The sequence below is a fragment of the Berghia stephanieae genome, chromosome 3 (genome assembly GCF_034508935.2).
Source record: "Berghia stephanieae isolate SIO BIC M18660-M18661 chromosome 3, UCSD_Bste_1.3, whole genome shotgun sequence".
Taxonomy (NCBI): domain Eukaryota; kingdom Metazoa; phylum Mollusca; class Gastropoda; order Nudibranchia; family Aeolidiidae; genus Berghia; species Berghia stephanieae.
In genome coordinates, this window is record NC_088362.1 from 46,437,577 (window position 1) to 46,456,693 (window position 19,117).

Below are 19,117 nucleotides of genomic sequence, written 5' to 3' on the forward strand. Positions count from 1 at the left end.
AATTTTTCATTCTTTAGCGCATCCCGACATAATAACAGATTGACAGATTGGCAGTAGTAGAAAAAAGTGCCAGGATGTACTACCTATGGAACGCCTTATAAAACGTCAAGATGCGTTTTAAATGTTTCTTATACTTTAAAAAAACCCTCAAATTTCATCATTTTCATCATTTTGAAATTAAGCCAATTTTTTATCATTTAGCTATTCCCGGTATAGTGCCATATTGACACATTGGCAGTAGTAGAAAAAAGTGCCAGAGTCCAACAGCTATTTAACGCCTTATAAAACGTCAGATTTTGTCTTTGAGTGTACTCGTTGAACCCTTTGAATATAGTACATCTAGTAAGTGATAGGATTATAATAATAAATAAATAATAGTAATAATATAAGTATGGCTATTGTTGTAAAATTGATTATTCTATAGGGCATCACAGATGGACGTAAGAATACATCAAAATACAAGTGATAATACAAATCAAAATACAATAATTCTAAATGAACTGATTCAATGAAACAGATGATGCAAAATGATAGATACACAGAATAATAACACCTGAGTCGATTAAACTATCACAAAAATACTTTTCTCTTACTCAAGATAAAATAAACGCATTTTTTTAAAAATTGGTAAAAAATCTCGTCATTCGAGTATCGATCGATAAAATGACTCTGATCTCAAATTGTCAAAAAAACTTCTTAAACCTGGGAATTCAAGGAAGGCACAAGTTTGGGAGCTTTTGACAAGATGAGTGTCATTTTAATCGATCAATATTAGAAGGACGAGTTTTCTGGGCAAAATTTTATAATTATGTTCTTTTGTTTTGTTTTTATTTATTTTTTTTCAGAGTAAGACAACATAGCTGTCTTGAATACATGCCGACCAGCCGCAATTGTGGGACTTCCAGATTGTTAATATTTATCACAAATTCTCTCGCACAAGCGAGTTAAAAGGAATGGCGTTGAAAGGTTTTACAATTCAATTCTACAAATTATTGTGTCAAAATGTTGCGATTAATCTAACTTACCAACTATAGGATATTTTCACATTCGTTAAAATACAACCAACCTTTTTCATATTCAAATTTATTTTGTACATCATAAAATTTAAAGAAAATGGACAGTATTTTGTAGGATATGTTTTGCTACAGAAACTAGATATGTATCGCAAGAATTTTACTGCTATTTATTATGTCTGCGTGATAAAAAAAAAATCTATTTTGTGTTAGCTGGGCGTGAAGTTTTGGGGAAAACCTTGAAAATAGCTGGTAATGAGAGGGTCAATGCTCACAAACTGGAAGGCCACACGATCCGGGTGGTAGACATATACTGAATGTGGCTATGGTTGCTACATGATATTATTCATGCTTTAAAACTTCGGCATCAAAGGTTTTGATAAATTATACCCGAAGACAATGAGACAGAGTCATGCTTGATATGCAGTAATTGATCATAAAGACTCATTATCATCATTATGTTACAGTTGACTGAAAACGAATTCAAGATACAATCTCGCATGCAATTCTGTTTCACGAGCATCATCAGCTATTTCCTTTAAAATAAAGATATCATCATTGCTTCATTCAATTTAAAATGGTAGCTGAATTCGACTCCTGTGATATTACAGCATGAATTCTTTCTTTACAACCGATTAAGATAAAGTAAATACAATTTCATAAAAACAATAAATGCAATTTGATATCGATATTACAGTATCGGTAGTGAAATAGCCTGTCTTGATATCGATAATTCAATGATTCTAATAATATGATAAGATTTTGAGATGTTGATGTTTAACCTTTACAGGCGGGGCTCACTATTACTCAAATAACTTTGTAGAATAAAACGTGGTCAACAGTTGTTAACTACACAAACAATGAGAATATTTATTGATAAAGGATTTTAAAAATTAGACGCCAACAGTAGTTGTAATAAGTACGTGACCTCACAATGCTTTACGCATTCGGCCATGCCACCCCCCAAAACAGAATCTGGATCCGAAATGGACCTTTTCATTTTTCGTTAAACAATACTGTAATGTCACTGACATTCAGGTGGCTTAGGCGAAAGAAATGTATTTAGGGTTTTTGGTGTGTCGGCATTTTTGAGTTACAAGCGCCTTCATAATAATTAGAGTATTACACACACACACACACACACACACACACACATACGCGCGCACGCACACACCCACACACAAACACATCCACATATCGGTACAAAATTAAAGATTGAAGGTATACACATCGATCACCCATATCTAAATACGGTAAAACCGAGAGAAAATTTATATATTATATCATCCCTGGCCGAAAACAAAGACAGTGAGAGGAATCAACATTTTTTGAAAAGGTCTCCGCGTGAAAAGGGTTAAACACCATTTCTTTTTTTTTTCAAGAATGCACTTGAAATACAAATTTAATGACAGATTACTATTGTAATCTAACACAACAACACCTAAAACAAAATAATGATAAATATATATGTATATGTATAAATATATAATAATGATAACATAGCTTATTCAGGGGGCGGGGGGAAGGAAGCAATACAATTTTCAAAAATTAGATTCAAACGAAAGTTGAAATACAAAGTAAACGGCACAAGGTTTATAAATTGTATTGGACGGAATTTTGAAATAACATCACAATATTATCACAGATAATAGAAGAGGAGTTAGGCAGGGGTGTGTTTTGTCTCCAGATTTATTCAACCTCTATAGTGAAATGATATTAAGAGATATCGAACATAAGAAGGGGGTGTGTATTGGAGGAAAGAATGTAACAAATCTGAGGTATGCAGATGATACGGTTCTACTGGCAGAATCTGAACATGAACTACAAGAATTACTGGATGTTGTAGTCAGGAGTAGTGAAAATATGGGACTGGAACTGAATATATCTAAAACAGAATGTATGACGGTATCTAAAAATAATAACCCACCAGCCTGTGTAATAACAAGCAGAGGACAAACAATACAACAAGTTGAATGTTTCAAATATTTAGGCTTCAATGTAACATCCAATGGAAAATCAGATTGTGAAATAAAGAAAAGAATAGGTATGGCGAAGAATGCATTCAACCAGCTGCATACAATTATGAAAAACAGGAATATTAGCATGAAAACAAAAATCAAAGTCCTGGATTGCTATGTACTGTCTGTGCTGCTATATGGTTGTGAGAGCTGGACCATAAACAAGACCATGGTTAAAAGACTGGAGGCAGTGGAAATGTGGTTTTACAGAAGAATGATGAGGGTGTCATGGATGGAAAGGAAAAGAAATGAAGAAATTTTAGAAATGGCAAACAGAAAAAGATCACTGATAACAAAAATCATCAAACGCCAAATGGAATTTTTAGGACACATTATCCGCCACCCTGGTTTGGAAATACTCGCCTTGACTGGAAAGATGAATGGAAAAAGAATAAGAGGAAGACAAAGAATAACGTATTTGAAAGGGATAAGAACTTGGACAGATGAAGCTGAGAAAGGTGGCGCTGCTTTAATAGAATTGGCAAGAGATAGATCAGCTTGGCGGAAGATGACCTCCGACGTCTGCTTCAGATATGGAACTACATGAGATGAGATTATCACAGATAAGGGAGTTACATTTGGAAAGATTATGTCTTCATTAAGCATCATTGAAATATCAGATGATTGATTATTTGAAATCAATCATAGGCAAAATCGATTTTAAAATACCTGAATACTCAGAGATAATGTATCATTACAATTCAGAAGTGAAACTTATTTATCATTATTGTTGTTATTATTATTATTATCATTCGTATATGAAGTTTTTGCAATTCTTTATTCTCTTCTTCATAGATTAAAAGAAAATAAACAAATGTAAAGTGATATTGGTTTGGTTCTCTAAATGAATACGATATTATAGGCAGAAAAAAATAATCGTATAATCGCAATGAGCGCTTATGTTACCTTTCATTATGAGTAGGAGTAAGTATGGATCGAGTTATTTTTTGCTTTTAGAGACGTATTTAGCGACAAAGTCAGTCCGAATATTTTAAAACTCTAAAAACCAGAAAGACAATTAATTCATTGTAACAATTTAAAAATTAAGGTACAAAAATAAATTACCTGAAATTTATATGACAGACTAATGAAATGGAATCAAGAGATTGTGATATAAATCCTATGCTAGGCTTACGACATTCAGAGCTATCTTGATCGTATTATTATACTATATTTATGTAATCATTGCTTTTATGTAATGCTGTTGACGAAAGTTTTGCAATTTATATTTTGGTAGTGAATATAAATAGGTACGGCATGGTGATATGGTTTACCTCTATCAATGGCTAAATGAAAGCAGACTAGATGAATTCTTTGTCAGGTGAAAATTTTTATTGATTTCAAAGCAATCATGATTAGTAATTTTGGCAACCACACAAACACACACACACACACACACAAACAAATATGCAGCACGTAGCCACGCAAGCACGCATATTACACACACACAGAGAGAGAGAGAGAGAGAGAGAGAGAGAGAGAGAGAGAGAGAGAGAGAGAGAGAGAGACACGCTAATGAGAATAGAGTAATTGACAGAAATGCGCATCCAACGTTAGCAAAGGTGAATGTTTTGATTAGTGTTTGGTAGTTTAATGTTTAATTAATGAAAGGACTTGATCTGTGTTGCTAGTGCAGAGCTGCCTACCAGAAATTTTCAAAAATTCGTAGTTTCCAAAGGAAAAAAAAAAAGAAAAATTCACTTTATTGAGCATTTATATAGCGCAATATCCACTTAACGTGCTCAATGCGCTTTACAAGGGGTCCCTGGTCAACAGCAACATTTAACATGTAGGACGAGACATGACGCCTGTTAGGCGATATTACAATTTTTCGGACAAAGACAACGCTGTTAACGGCCAGGTACTCATTTTACACCTGAGTACGGTGAGAGAATGTGAGTAAAGAGTCTTTTCCAAGGACTCAACTATGCCCCGAGCGAGGCTCGAACCCAGGACCTTCCGATCCGAAAGCGAGTGTCATACCACTAGACCACATAGCCGCACTTTAAATAGTTTTACAAATAAACAGCTTGCTCTCAGAATGATCCCAAAATGCTCCAAAGTCCTGAATATAGGTTCTAAGGAGCTAAACTTTCCTTTTCAACAAAATTTATTGAGTCAAAGAGACATGCAGCTCTATAGCTGGATTCAAAACTTCGTATTTCTACGAATCTTTCGTAGCAATAGGCAGGTCTGCTAGTGTGTGTATAACTATTCTTCTACATCAACGACCATACAATATCATTTTCAGGAATACTCAAAGTCGTCCAGAGAGAATAAAGGTTGAAATAGTGTGTCAAAATGTACGAGATAACACCAGTAAAGTAAATATCAAATCAATAATATACACCTACTTTGTTACAACACACCTGTCTTTCATTTTTTCTTTTTAGGACGACGGTGTTGTTGTACTCATAGTGAAAGGTATTGTATGATCACATAAACAATGGCCTCTCATAGACGAGATTATCTTGATTTTGACATCACATGGTGGTATTTAGGATTCTCGTTGGAGACACAGGACGGCCGGTGTTGTTGTACTGTTTGTGTAAATTGTTGTAGGATCTCTCTAGATCTTGTAGTTCCTGGGAATTGAAAAGGTTCAGATCATTATAAACTGAGCAGAAAGTTTGTTTTTAAATGAAATTTTGAATTGTGAAAGTCCAAAAGTAGAAACACTCATTTTAGTTTATATTAACATCAGAGAAACCGTCGATCACACTCACGTGTTTACCATGTTGTTGTCGTATTTGTCGGGGGAAAAATTATAGCGCCTACAGTCATCATGTCTAGTCCAAAGTTAAGGTATTGCTGTTGGCTTGGGACCTTTGTAAAAACCAATTTGACCATAATAATTGGAAACTGCATCGCACAAAAGCTCAGTTTTATTTGGGGGGGGGCGGGAATTGTTTATTTATAGATTGGTTATCAACATAGGTTTTATCCCGACATTAATTTAAAACGAACTTTTATAAGGAGCAATATCCAAAAAAAAAGCGCTTTACCAGTGGTCCTTAACCCTCTCCTTACCAACTACAGGAAAGTCGTTACATTCGTTACGATACAACCATCATTTTTCTTATTCAAATTTCTCTTGTACATCATAAAATTTAAAGAAAATGAACAGTGTGTTGTAGAGCATGTTTTGCTAAAGAAATGATGTATCGCAAGAACTTACTGCTATTGTGTATGAATGATAAAAAATATATTTTTGTGTTAGTTGGGTGCAAAGTTTTGGGGAAAATCCTGAAAATGGCTGGTAAGGAGAGGGTTAATCAACAGCAGATCAGAAACGAAATTCATATTGAAAAAGCTCATCAACAAAAGCCAAAACTAAACTGCATTGTACCTGGTTCTGTAGAGACAATTTGTCCTGGAGCCTGGTCATCTCTGCTATTTTATTGTTGAGTATTTTCTGGTCAAGTTTGGCTCTTTCCTCTGTCTTCAAGGCTTCTTGCTCCCCCATCCTCATTCGTTCTTCCAGTCTTTGGATTACTCTGGGGTCCCTCGTTGGTGAGCTGGGTCTGGGTACCTAGAATCAATGTAATCGTACAATATAATGTGAGATCCAAAATAATCCAATAAAAGTACAGGGGAAATAACCAAAATAAATATGTAGTTTAACTTTAGTTGCATTACAATTAGCTGGTTTACTTCCCCCTTTGATCGTCGTTCACGGTTATTGCCGTTAAGATGAAATTATTTAGAAATGTATAGTGAAAATTAAGACATAATTATTTCAAAAACATTAAATCTTATCGAATGGTTAACATGCCTTGGAGATTTCAGAAAAGAATATCGTCAAACTGGGTAATTTTTGCCTTTCAAGATAACTTTGGTGCTCATGTTATATCAGACACGACTTGATTACATCCATTAAAAGAGGACAAATTGCAGATGTTGATTTTTGACATAAGAAAATTCGATGCGAAACTTAATCTACGATTTCACTTTATAGAGCCTTACGATGTTAATCAAATAAAATATGAGTAATGGATCAAGCCAAACCTGAACTTGTGAGGTTTACCAGGGCGGCCACAGTTACCCGGCTCATATGATCCTACATTGGCCAGTAACTGGAGGACTGATTACTGCTACATTCGTTTATCTAATAATTTATTTATTTATTTATTTATTTATTTATTTATTTATTTATTTATTTACCTATTTATTTATTTGTCTATTCAATCATTTATTCATTTTGGTCAGGAAAATTGTTACCTCAAATATTGAAGAATTAAAATGGCAATTAAATTAATCTCAATAGGGGTTCTCGATAGCTCAAGTGATAGTGCACTCGTTTCACACGCAAAGGGATCGAGAATCCAGATGAAGTGGAGATCTTTTTCTGACCCCTCTGTCCACCCAGCAGTGATTGGGTAGCTGGGCCTGTTAGATCATGAAGGATAGTACTTTGCAATAAATGTGCGTCCTATCTAAAGGATAGAAAGTCGTTGTCCTTGCCATGCTACAGAAACCGGGATAAACTCCATATTTATGAGTCTAATGGTTCTGAAGGACTACTAAAAGTCTCAAGAGAGATATTTTGACAAGTGGGGGGTCTTTTAACTAATCATATTCAATATTTGATATTTCGATTATAGATTGAATGAAGTTGACGTCACTCGTGTCCTCGTTATTGTTTTTGCCATCATTTAACTGTATTATCCAGAATATAAAAGTTCATGGTTACACAGAGTTTTGTGTGTTGGTCCGTTATACTTCCGGAAGGCAATGCTGTGAGCCAAGCGCATACTATCAATAAAGATTATTTACAAAAAAAAAAAATGCCTTACTGCTTTGACTGGAATGGGTTTATCCAAATATGGAGCAGTCATGTTGTTCACTTGGGCCTTGTTCAAGAGACGCTGTTTGCGTAGAAGATCGTTGTCTCTCTGGAGTTGTCTAATGCGTTCCTGAAGATGGTTTGAGGTCGGCTTGGATGGCGATGATTGTGCTGTTGGTGATGTTGATGATGATGGTTCTGCTGGGTCTGTTGTCGTTACTGTTGTTGTTGGTGTTGTTGTTGCTGTGGCTGTGATTGTTGCTGGTGTTGGTGATGGCGATGCATAACGATTACTGTCAATAACACTACTGTGCGACTGTGGAAGAATGGAAAGTAAGATGTAGAACTTAGAGTTGATGTTTTTAATGTTATTTTGAATGCTGCTTTTATCTGAATCATACATAATGCACGAACAAGCACATTCAGTTTAAGAAGATACGATAGAGCAATTTCTTGCATTTCCTCATCACCTACGGTTCCTATCAACGTTCAAATATTTTGATATTTTTTGATTGTCGAGAAAATAATGTAATGAACACTATTTTACATTAGTTAGAAAGCGTTTCCATGACAACAGTGAGACCCCTAAAAAACTCGGGTTATCAAAACTGCTAAAAAGTACAAGTTGGTTCCCAGGGTTTATAACTAAGAGTAATAAATAAAAAAATAAAATTCTCTTGTGTCTACTCAGAGGGAAGACTGGAATAACCAGTACAGCACCGCATACTGAGCTAAGGCGAGCATTTTTATATAATTATATTCGTTTAAACGCTCTCAAAACGATTTACAAAATTACTATCCTCCGTTTAATGATACGAAAATAGAAAGTTTTCTTGGGCCGTTTTTCTTCCTTTTTTAGCATAAAACCAAATGAAAAACCAGTATCCTTTTATTTGGGGGAGAGGGGGGGGGGGCGTGTTGGGCTATTTTTGTTTGTTTTGATTTTTATAAAATTGAAATATGATCCAACATGTCATTCATGTATTATTTCAGAATGAACCACGTGATGAAGACTAAGTATTTGGTCAAAATGTTTAGAATTTGACCATATTTCTTTTTCGAATTTGTGCGGCTATGTGGTCTTGTGATATGACAGTCGCTTTCAGATCGGATGGTCCTGGGTTCGAGCCTCACTCGGCGCATAGTTGAGTCCTTGGAAAGGGCTCTTTACTCACATTCTCTCACCGTACTCGGGTGTAAAATGAATACCTGGCCGTTAACAGCGTAGTCTCTATCCGAAAAAAATGGTAATGTCGTCTAACAGGCGTCATGTCCCGTCCTAAATGTTAAGTGTTGCAGTTGGCCAGGGATCCCCTGTAAAGCGCTTTGAGCACGTTTAGTGGATATTGCGCTATATAAAAAAATCTCAAAAATTATTTTGTTAAAATAAATTCTCCCCACCCCTAATGAAGGTATTTTTTGTTATATATTAACCAGTTAACTGCCTTATACGAGGGACCTCTCAAGGGATCCCAGGTTCGTGAGTTTTAACCGGATGAGTAACTTAAATCTGCTGAATATTTGAAGGACGAATTTTCTGGCCACAATTCTAAATACGTGTCTTTCCAGAATAGGGAAGAGTAGTGTCCCTTGATTGGACGTCACCTTACAGAGAGAACGTCAATTTGGTTTTGAAGTGTCTCAAGCGCTTTCACCGGAAGCGAGGACGAGAGACGCATGCGCACAACCAACATGGCGTTCTCTCTCTAATAACTTTTCCGCCGGTGACGTCACAGACTAATGGTGACGTCCAATCAAGGAACGCTACTCTTCCGCTAATCTCATTCCCTATACGGCAGTTAACTGGTTAAGTAAAACAATAATTTAAAAATTTTTAAAAAGCATCTCCCAAACGCATTACTGTATTGAGAGTATTGGTTACAAATGTAAATACAAATGTATTAGGGGCAGTGTGGTTCAGTGGTACGGTCTTTGCTTCCTACCCGAAAGGTACCGAGTTCAATCGCCCGCCGCTGCGTTGTGTGGCCTTGAGCAAGTCACCTCGCCCTAGCTCACTTTGCGGGGCTGCTCTGCGACTGACGCCTGGGTTATTCCAGTCTTTCCTTGGAATAGACCCTAAAGACAAATTTCCCCTTGGGGATGAATAAAGGGAATTATATTTTATATTTTATATTTTTAGAAATGTATATTGGTCGAGAATCAAACTACTCACTTTTGATGATAACTTTTTCACTTCTCTCTCCAACCTATCAATCTCTCTCTTTTGTAAATCACTGATACGTTTTTGCTCTCGTGTGGAGTGATGCTGTAGAGCCTGATATCTGTAGACACAAACATGGTGATATTTCTTGTGTAAGCATCACACTCAAAATGTAGAAGATTATTGTTTACAAGGCTGATATCCGACTGCAGTTATGGGCTTGATTTATCATTGCCATTTTGAGTTGATTGAGAGTCGTTCTCATTGTGCGGCTATGTGGTCTAGTGGTATGAGACTCGCGTCATAATCGGAAGGTCCTGGGTTCGAGTCTCGCTCGGCGCATAGTTGAGTGCTTGGAAAAGTCTCTTCACTCACATTCTCTCACCGTACTCAGGTGCAAAATGATTACATGGCCGTTAACAGCGTTGTCTCTGTCCGAATATATTTTATTTCGCCTAACAGCATCATGTAATGTCCAACATGTTAAGCATTGCTGTTGTTCAGGGGCCCATTGTAAAGCGCTTTGAACACATTAAGTGGATATTGCGCTATATAAAAGCTCAAGTTCTCTTTTCGTTTTTTTCTTTTCATTATATTTCCATCACAACATAATGAGTCTACACAAATTGTTGTTATCGAGCTGGTATATAAGTACACAATAAATACATAAATTGTTAGAAAACATATAAATACAAATCTAAAATTTGATAGGAAGTATAACTTGATATCTACAAGCTAATTGCAGTTGGGGTTTTTTTTTCAATAAATTTGGATTAGCAATTCAAGTGATTTTCTTCTTTTACCGTAATTTCAATCTTCATATAATAAAAGTACTTGATACAATGTGATCTGGGTACAGTTTGAATTTCATTAAATATATTTATGTAATTACTATAAGACAAAATTCGAGCATTAATTAAATTGGACACTTAAATCCTAGATATAAAGAGATTAAATCCCGACTGGACAAAACTGCTTTAGTCTGACAAAACACGTTTTGCAAGTTTGGTCAGAAAAATTGCATTTCATATATCGATTCATCAAAATGGCCCTCAACATGTCAAACAATTTCATATCCGAGATTTCTCTGATGTCTTTTTTAACCCTCTCCTCACCAACCACCGGAAAATCGTCACACTTGTTACGATACAATGAACATTTTTCTTAATCAGATTTGTTTTGCACACAACAAAATTGTATGAAAAATGGTTGTTTTATAAAGCTAGTTATGCTACACAAAAATGTGCAGATCTAGTAGATATGTAGCCTACTTATTTCTCAAGAGTTTGAGTGTAAAAAGTCAAGGTTAGGTATAGCATTTCTGGAAAAATCAGGAAAATGGTCTGTAAGGAGAGAGTTAAAATCCTACCATCATTTTAATCGATTGGTATTTGCAAGAAACGTTTTCTGGCCAAAATGAAAAAAAAACGTGATTTGCCAAATTATTACAAAAATGGTCAGTTATAGATCATATTATGATATGCAGGTATGTTGAAATATTATAGCGACATTACTGGCTCAAAACGCTACTTATCTCCTGGTGTATGGACATTTTTAATTAACTCTTAATGAATAGAACATGAAACAGTTAACTTCCTGTGATTCAACTACACAAGTAACTGTGACATTATGATGGTAAATAAAATATTATTGTAGTGACTGAGACATTATTAGGTGTTTCCTCTTAGAAGATATAATAAAATTATGTTAATATCTAATTGTGAGAAGCAAATAAGTTTTAAAATTAAACAATTTAATTTAATTCATTAACGGCAACATGTTGTGATTTTCTTATTAATGTTCTTACAAGCTTTTGTTCAAATTCGCCATCAATCTAGAAATAAATTTTGTAAAAATAATCAGCTGTCTGTATAAGGTTTAACTACAGAAATGACATTAGAACTATCTTATTCTGTAGACTTTTGTCTACTACACCACTCGTGTATCAATGTTCTTCTATCAACCATGACTTGAAATAACCCAATCGTAAAATCAGCAAAATAAATAACACTGTTTGGTTTTGATTCACGACAACACAACTTACCAATTACTCAAAACATATTATTTATTGGTAAGTTGTGTTGTCGTGAATCAAAACCAAACAGTGTTATTTATTTTGCTGATTTTACGATTGGGTTATTTCAAGTCATGGTTGATAGAAGAACATTGATACACGAGTGGTGTAGTAGACAAAAGTCTACAGAATAAGATAGTTACAGAAGGACTTAGTGTAAAATGAAGTAGAAAATAGATTGAGATTAGGAAATTTGCATTGAAAGAAGTTATCTGGAAAATACCTGTTTACTGTTTGTTTAAAAGTATAAACATATGACTTCATTGATTGAGATATTTTGTAATAGTCAAGATATAATGAATATGATCAATGGTAAATATTGTGACTTAAATTCATAAATATGCTTTTATCACCAGTTATTTCCAGGTCGATGCGCGTGCAATTGTATATTTTCAGCTCTATCCATATTAAGCTCAGGTTTGGATTAAGGTCTGACTATATTCTGTTACAGTTGTACTAATATTGAATTGGCCTTGCAGACGAATGTTTAATCAATACAAAGCACAATGTCATAATATAAAATGCCTTCGAAAAAAATGTTTGCTAAGTATTTTATCAATGACTTGGTCTCATTTTGATGAGATGGCCGAAAACTTAAGGCATTGCAATGTCACCCACAAGAATCGGGGTTTTTGCATCCCGGTTTATTATTAATTTCACATCAATATTTAATATGAAATGATCACTAGACAGTTTCTGTTTATGTATCGTTTCAGTTTTTCTTTGAATAGATCTCAAAGAAAATGTCTCCATGAGATTGATAATTATAGTGAATTAATTCTTTTTTACTATACCATATCTATTATTCATAAGTATGGAATAATTAAGATAAAGAAATCAATGACACTCCCGAGCTCAGTAATTTTAGGGAACTTTTGAAAACATTCCTATTCAGGCAGGTGTTTGAGTAGTAATAATATTTGCGGGTTTTTTTAATGTACTGTCTTTGTATGTATAAAGGTTGCTGCTCGAAGCTCGTCGAAGAAATAAATAACAATGTGAAATTGAATATAGTCTTCAATTTAATATACGAAAACAGAAGAAATGGACGTTTCGGGTTTCCCCTTTATCAACAAATTTCATATTATTATAATTTATGTCTTTGTATGTGTAGCACCTTCGAGCACTTTGTAGATTCTGCGCGCTATATAAATTGATTATTACACGACAGTACAATACATTGCATGTAGACAAAGGCATCATACTTCTCTCGTTCTTTAGCCATAAGAAGTTGCAACCTCGTGGAAAATTTCTCCTCAACCTCCACCTGCCAATGTGCCATGGAGTTCTGAAGGGTGTGCAGTTCATCCTCCTTTGTCTGAAGAGCTTCCAGCAAGGCAGCGTCACCGTAGCGCTGGAGGTGTTGGTTGTTGGACTTCAATTGATTGTTGCTCTCGGCACATTCCCTGATGATGTTACTCATTTCTTGGACGTGTTCCTGATTGTAAAAGTGGGTTTATGTGGATGGGGGACAAAGCAGTTTATAATAATATTTTTTAATATGTAGAGACATTATTGAAGTCTTTGGGTGTTTTGATTTCAAAATATGTGCTTGGGGTGTTTTGTTTTGTTTTGTTGGATGGGGACAAAGCACTTTATAATAAAATGTTTTGAATATAAAGAGATATTATTGAAGTTTTGGATGTTTTTATGTCAAAATATGCTTGGGGTGTTTTTTTTAGTTTTTGTTTTGTCTTTTTTGTTTGTTTGTCTTGTTTTGTTTTTACGGCTTATATTCGTTAATCTGTTCTGTTTAATGTCTTTTTTCTTATATGGGGGGGGGGGTGGCGTTGTTATTTTGTGTTCGATTTAGTGTCTTTTTTGCGTTCTGATACCCATACTCCTTATCTGATATTTCTGAATAATTAGCCCATTTGGAAAGATTTAGATAGAAGGTATGAGTAAAACAGCAATAGATAAGAATGCCAGTTCAGAGTTCGTGTCGCTAGGCTGTCTTGAGTTTCAAAAATTATTAAGATAAAAGATTGTAAGGAAACTCTCGATGTCAAATTATTGTTAGAAATTCATCAGCAAAAGAAAAGACAAACACTATTGGTTACTCGAAAGTAAAGGCAAAAAAAAAATGATTAAAACAGCTGATGAACTGGTGTTTTAAAATGTGTGAAAAGTGTGCAGATAAACATCAACGTGCGTTGAGTGCAAACGTGAATTCCACAAATTTTATAATTGATGATGATTCAACAAACAATGATGCAAATTTGTGGTCATTATTTAGATATACACAAATTGCAATTGTTGAAATTATACACGCAACACAAATTATTGAGTAAAACTGTAAAACAAAACAAACATTCTCGTTAATCATTATTATGTCAACTTTTGATCACGTGATCGCACTAAGCAACAAAAACAACGTTCAAAGACACACATTGGCTCCCGATCCCATCATCTCATCGCTGTCACGGCTAAAATCCAACCGGAAGCTGACATTTGGTGTGTATTGTGGGAACTGAGCCTCGGTTTGACTCAAGTCTACAGCATCGATCTCAAGCTGAAATAGGGATTACAAAGACTGATTTTAAAAACAACAAACTTGACTCCTGATGACACGCTATCTTTCCTCACGAATCGTAATCAAAACGAAGTAATATAAAGCATTGATACGATACATAGAATTTGAATGCCAAGTAGTCTATACTGTCAATGGAAGATAAACAAATAAAAGAGGATTTCATCATCTGTCCACTGTGTTATACAGAAGCATAGAACCTAGAATACATCATATTAGATGTCACTGACGCCCGAGTCATACTGCAGTTGTTGTTGTTTTGATGAAAACGGTAACTATGTGCAAAGATAGAGTAAAGTCAAATCATAGCTGTATGTAAAGGGACAAACGACTGACCCCCTCTGTCGGGTATGAATTACGCCGTTTAAAACGCCACCAGTGAATAAAATTAACCATAATAAAGAATGTTTAAATCGCTTTTGTTACCTTTTCTATACGAAAACTTTCAATTTATATGCTAATTCCTCTTTCCATGATCTGAATTTTATTCCTGATCTTTTTTTAAAATTATTATTATTATTATTCCCTCTCTTGAGTTTTCAACCTAATGATATTGCATTGAGGAAAAAGATGAGAATTAAACTTCCTATCGTTCTATGTCGCTTATGAGAATTATATCTCATTTTTTCGTCTTCAGACTTTAAAGGAGTTTTGAATATCGAAAGAACCAGAAGCGCCCATGTCAGATGATATGTTTTTTGTTAAACCACAACAAATATTATCAGAACTCCATCTACATCACAGCCAAATTAAATCTACCAAAGAAGAAAACTGTACATTGACAAAACACTTTCTTACATTTTGACCACAGAATTTTACAATACATTGACCGACTTTAATGACCCATAATTTGTCACAAATTCTTGAACCCAACTTCAAATAAGTCTAAGTTGTTAGAATTTTGGCAAATTGGGAGTACGTTAAAAATCAGTAAAGGAATTAAATGTTTTCTGGCCAAATGATAAAAAATGTGTTTGGCATTGTACGACGGGTACATCTAACAACCTGGCCAGTTGTTTTCACAGCAACACAAATCTAGGAAATCCATAGAAATCAATTTGAGAAACACGCTCTGTCTTCCTCTAAACTGAGATTAAACCCGAAACTGGAGTCTGCGGAGGGCTGAATCATGCTGTGATCGGCCATTGTAATGCTCAGGTCAACTGCATCTATCTCCAACTGAAAATAATGAGACGGGATGATGGAATGCATACAGGTCAAGATAACTGCAATTCGACGACCACTCTATATTATTATGTTATATGAAAATATCGGAAGAGTTATGAAGTATAATATATGAGCTAGAACCTGAAAAGGCAGATAGAATAAGTACAAAAAATGAAGTAAAATAATACAATCAGCTTCCCGGAATGGTGATTAAACCTCAAACTTCCTAATTACCATTGTATTGGTAACACAATCGATGAGCCTTCTTTAACGTATCGAGTTAAGTTCAAAATCATTGACATGAAATTTCTGGCCAAATTTCTTTTTCCTCGTCTGCAAAACGTATCTGATCAGAGAGATATATGGCATACCATGATCACTGATGTCTGGCACAGACTTGGTACTTGAAGAAGAAGATTTTTCAAAACTATAGTCCTCTCGAACTTCTAAATTCTAAGGCCATTTTACCCTTTCACAGCGGGATTGGATAATTTTCTACTAACTCTCCATTACTATCTTCATTTGTATTTGTAGATAACGTATTTTTAACCTCGATTCGAGTTCTGTTTAATGATATCAGGTTAGAGTGTACATAATATAATATACTATATTATTATGAGAAAACATTTTATTGAGATTGTGGAATCCTTTTTTTTTTTTTTTTGCGGTTGTAAATTTGTCTCGTCTTGTCACAGAATCGAGTAATGTCGAGTGTGGTCAGTGGCAGGATAGATGACAGCGACAGCAAAATAAAAGCTAGGCTCGGCAATGTGTCCTTCGTTAATAAGGCACAAATAATGACATTACTTCACTTTACATATGTGAAAGGGTACCAGTCTATAGCTGTGACAGACATTGTAAGAACGATAGTACAAATAGGACGTTGTTCTATCGACTTGTACTGTATGAAATAGGTGTTTTGGCTCCTTATGACCCACTGGAGAAATAAATGAAGCATTGCAAAGCGCACGCACTGTATTGATAAAACAAAATGTGCCTTACGTATGTCCATATTTTAATAATAATAAACCCCACCGATGCAAGGTTAAGTCTTTAACTAACCTTCAATAGTTTATCTTTTAGTTTTTCTAAATCCAGGGTTCTCTGTTTCTCCATCTGAAGGCGACAGTTTTCAATGGCCTCCTCCTGCGGACAAAATGTAAAAGTATAAAATGATGTAAGAAGTATTATCATTATACAGTCGACTCCGCTTAATCGCACTCCTTTGGGAGTTCGGGTTAGTGTGTCGATTAAGCGGAGTGTGCGATTAAGCGGAGAAGCTAAAAATAGCATCTAAGCGCAAGCCTTTATGTGTCATACATGTAGAACATTCAAGTCTGAGTTTTCTACGCGCTTGGGACCCTCACGGACTAGACATAACCTCATTGGAATGATTTATTTAATTATTTATTTATTTATTTATTTATTTGGGTTGATTTTTTTCTGGGTTTTTTTTCATTTTTCTTTTTCATGTTTAATTGACAACAAAATGTGTTCTAAAGAACAGTAATCGCGAAGCGTTGATTGCTTTCTATTCTGTGTAACCTGTTTATAAACCTTTGTCTCTAACCTCGCCAATGTAGATAATCTGTCAAGCGTTCTTGGATTAAGCGTAGTTTGTCTACCATGTCAAGTTTTTCAGTGTACTCAAAATTGAATTAAAAGAGACGGTAAGGTCGGAGCGAAACGGGATTTTGTCTAATAAACTGATCGGAGGGATGATGATAATAAGCTTCAATAGTCGTGACGCCACTTCCCTTGTAATGTACATCTAAGATGTAATAAGAAATGAAGTGAGTAGGAAAGTATCAGAAGACAATAGAGAATAAAACATTTTCGAGGCGACGATGGGGGCTCGAACCCGCGACCTTACTGGTACTACAACCCCGCCTGGTCGTGTAGAGCGGGACTCTACCGTATGAGCTATCCACGATCCTTAAAAAGATCGCTTCTACCCTTAGTTTATATAAGAGCCTTCTCTCCCTGACTTCTTGAGGTCATAGGTTCAACACACACAAACGCCGCGAAGATAGTTGGCCAGTACTTAAGCTTCATAGCCAATATTCTCAACACAAACATGTAACATAGAAACGATTGAGACATTGAGTATGCTCCGTTATTTGGGGTGAATTTCTAATTCAGAAAAATGAGTGGAGCAGGCACATATGTTGATAACAACAAGAAATGAAGTGAGTAGGAAAGTGCCAGAAGACAATAGAGAATAAAAGATTTGCGGCAGCGATGGGGACTCGATCCCGTGACCTTACTGATACGACAACTCCGCCAGGCATCTATGAAGTGTATTATTTGGGTTCCATACCTTTTCTTTGGTGACAGTTTCCACCATAGTGCGAAGTGATTCCACCTCCTGTTGTAGCTCTGCTATATGACTGTGTAACTCTTCATTACCTGCTCTGAGGTTCGCCTGAAGAGATTGAATTAAGAGTTATACAATCTAAATAACAATGGCGAATTGGAGGTAGAAAATTTAAAGTAGACTATAATTATATCAGAAAAATAAAATTGTAATGATAATTATGTATTGGTAGTAATAGTAGTAGTAGTAGTATTAGTAAAAGTAGTAGTAGTAGTAGTAGTAGTAGTAGTAGTAGTAGTAGTAGTAGTAGTAGTAGTAGTAGTAGTAGTAGTAGTAGTAGTAGTAGTAGTAGTAGTATAGTAGTAGTAGTAGTAGTAGTAGTAGTAGTAGTAGTAGTAGTAGTAGTAGTAGTAGTAGTAGTAGTAATAGTAGTAGTAGTAGTAGTAGTAGTAGTAGTAGTAGTAGTAGTAGTAGTAGTAGTAGTAGTAGTAATAGTAGTAGTAGTAGTAGTATCTTCATAGTCATCATCACTATAATTATAATTACTAGATATTGCATATTTTTGCTATTGTTTAAACAAATAATGTGACTCTACTTACCAAGGCAGTGTTTAAAACTGGTCTGTTTTTAAAACTGGGACTTATTCTTCCATCAGAAGTTTCAAAATGGAAACTGTGGGAACAAAATTTAAACATTTAAAACAATTTAAATATATTTGATTTGATTTTTTTTTTTTGCACATTTTTCTCTTCAAAATATATGCTAAATTGTTTTTGGCTTGCTGGAATATGTAAATGAGAAGCACATTTTGAAACTCTTTGTGTTTTGACCGTTGATTTATAATTCAAGAGGAGTCTCAACGAATGCCATTTTGAGCGCTCAAATTAATACATAATTATTCCATTTATATATCAGATATTTTGTGCTTCAAAAGTTGAGATAAGGCAGTAAATTGTTTTCTTGGTTAATTTGGATTTTTTTGTTTTTTGTTGGGTTTTTTTCTGGGTTTTTTTTTCCAAAACATCACTGCTTTTTTACCAATGACGCCCCT

General features: G+C 34.9%; 1 protein-coding gene across 3 annotated transcripts in view; it reads right to left on the minus strand.

Annotated features, from left to right (window-relative positions):
• Nucleotides 1-4,359: 4,359 nt before the first annotated feature.
• The window catches only part of LOC144967856 (uncharacterized), a 177,026-nt gene continuing 162,268 nt past the window's right edge, over nucleotides 4,360-19,117 (minus strand). Inside the window, exons 25-33 of one of the 3 annotated variants that reach the window (XM_078905579.1) lie at nucleotides 18,666-18,738; nucleotides 18,070-18,174; nucleotides 16,812-16,895; nucleotides 13,258-13,490; nucleotides 9,991-10,099; nucleotides 7,828-8,133; nucleotides 6,381-6,563; nucleotides 5,036-5,616; nucleotides 4,360-4,731 (exon numbers count right to left, since the gene is read on the minus strand). In XM_078905579.1, the coding sequence (XP_078761705.1) occupies nucleotides 5,515-5,616; nucleotides 6,381-6,563; nucleotides 7,828-8,133; nucleotides 9,991-10,099; nucleotides 13,258-13,490; nucleotides 16,812-16,895; nucleotides 18,070-18,174; nucleotides 18,666-18,738 (1,195 nt within the window). In that variant the 3' untranslated portion in view covers nucleotides 4,360-4,731; nucleotides 5,036-5,514. Of the gene's footprint in view, nucleotides 4,732-5,035; nucleotides 5,617-6,380; nucleotides 6,564-7,827; nucleotides 8,134-9,990; nucleotides 10,100-13,257; nucleotides 13,491-14,441; nucleotides 14,565-16,811; nucleotides 16,896-18,069; nucleotides 18,175-18,665; nucleotides 18,739-19,117 lie in introns of those variants that run through there. The other 2 variants (XM_078905580.1, XM_078905582.1) reach the window with 2 other exon arrangements.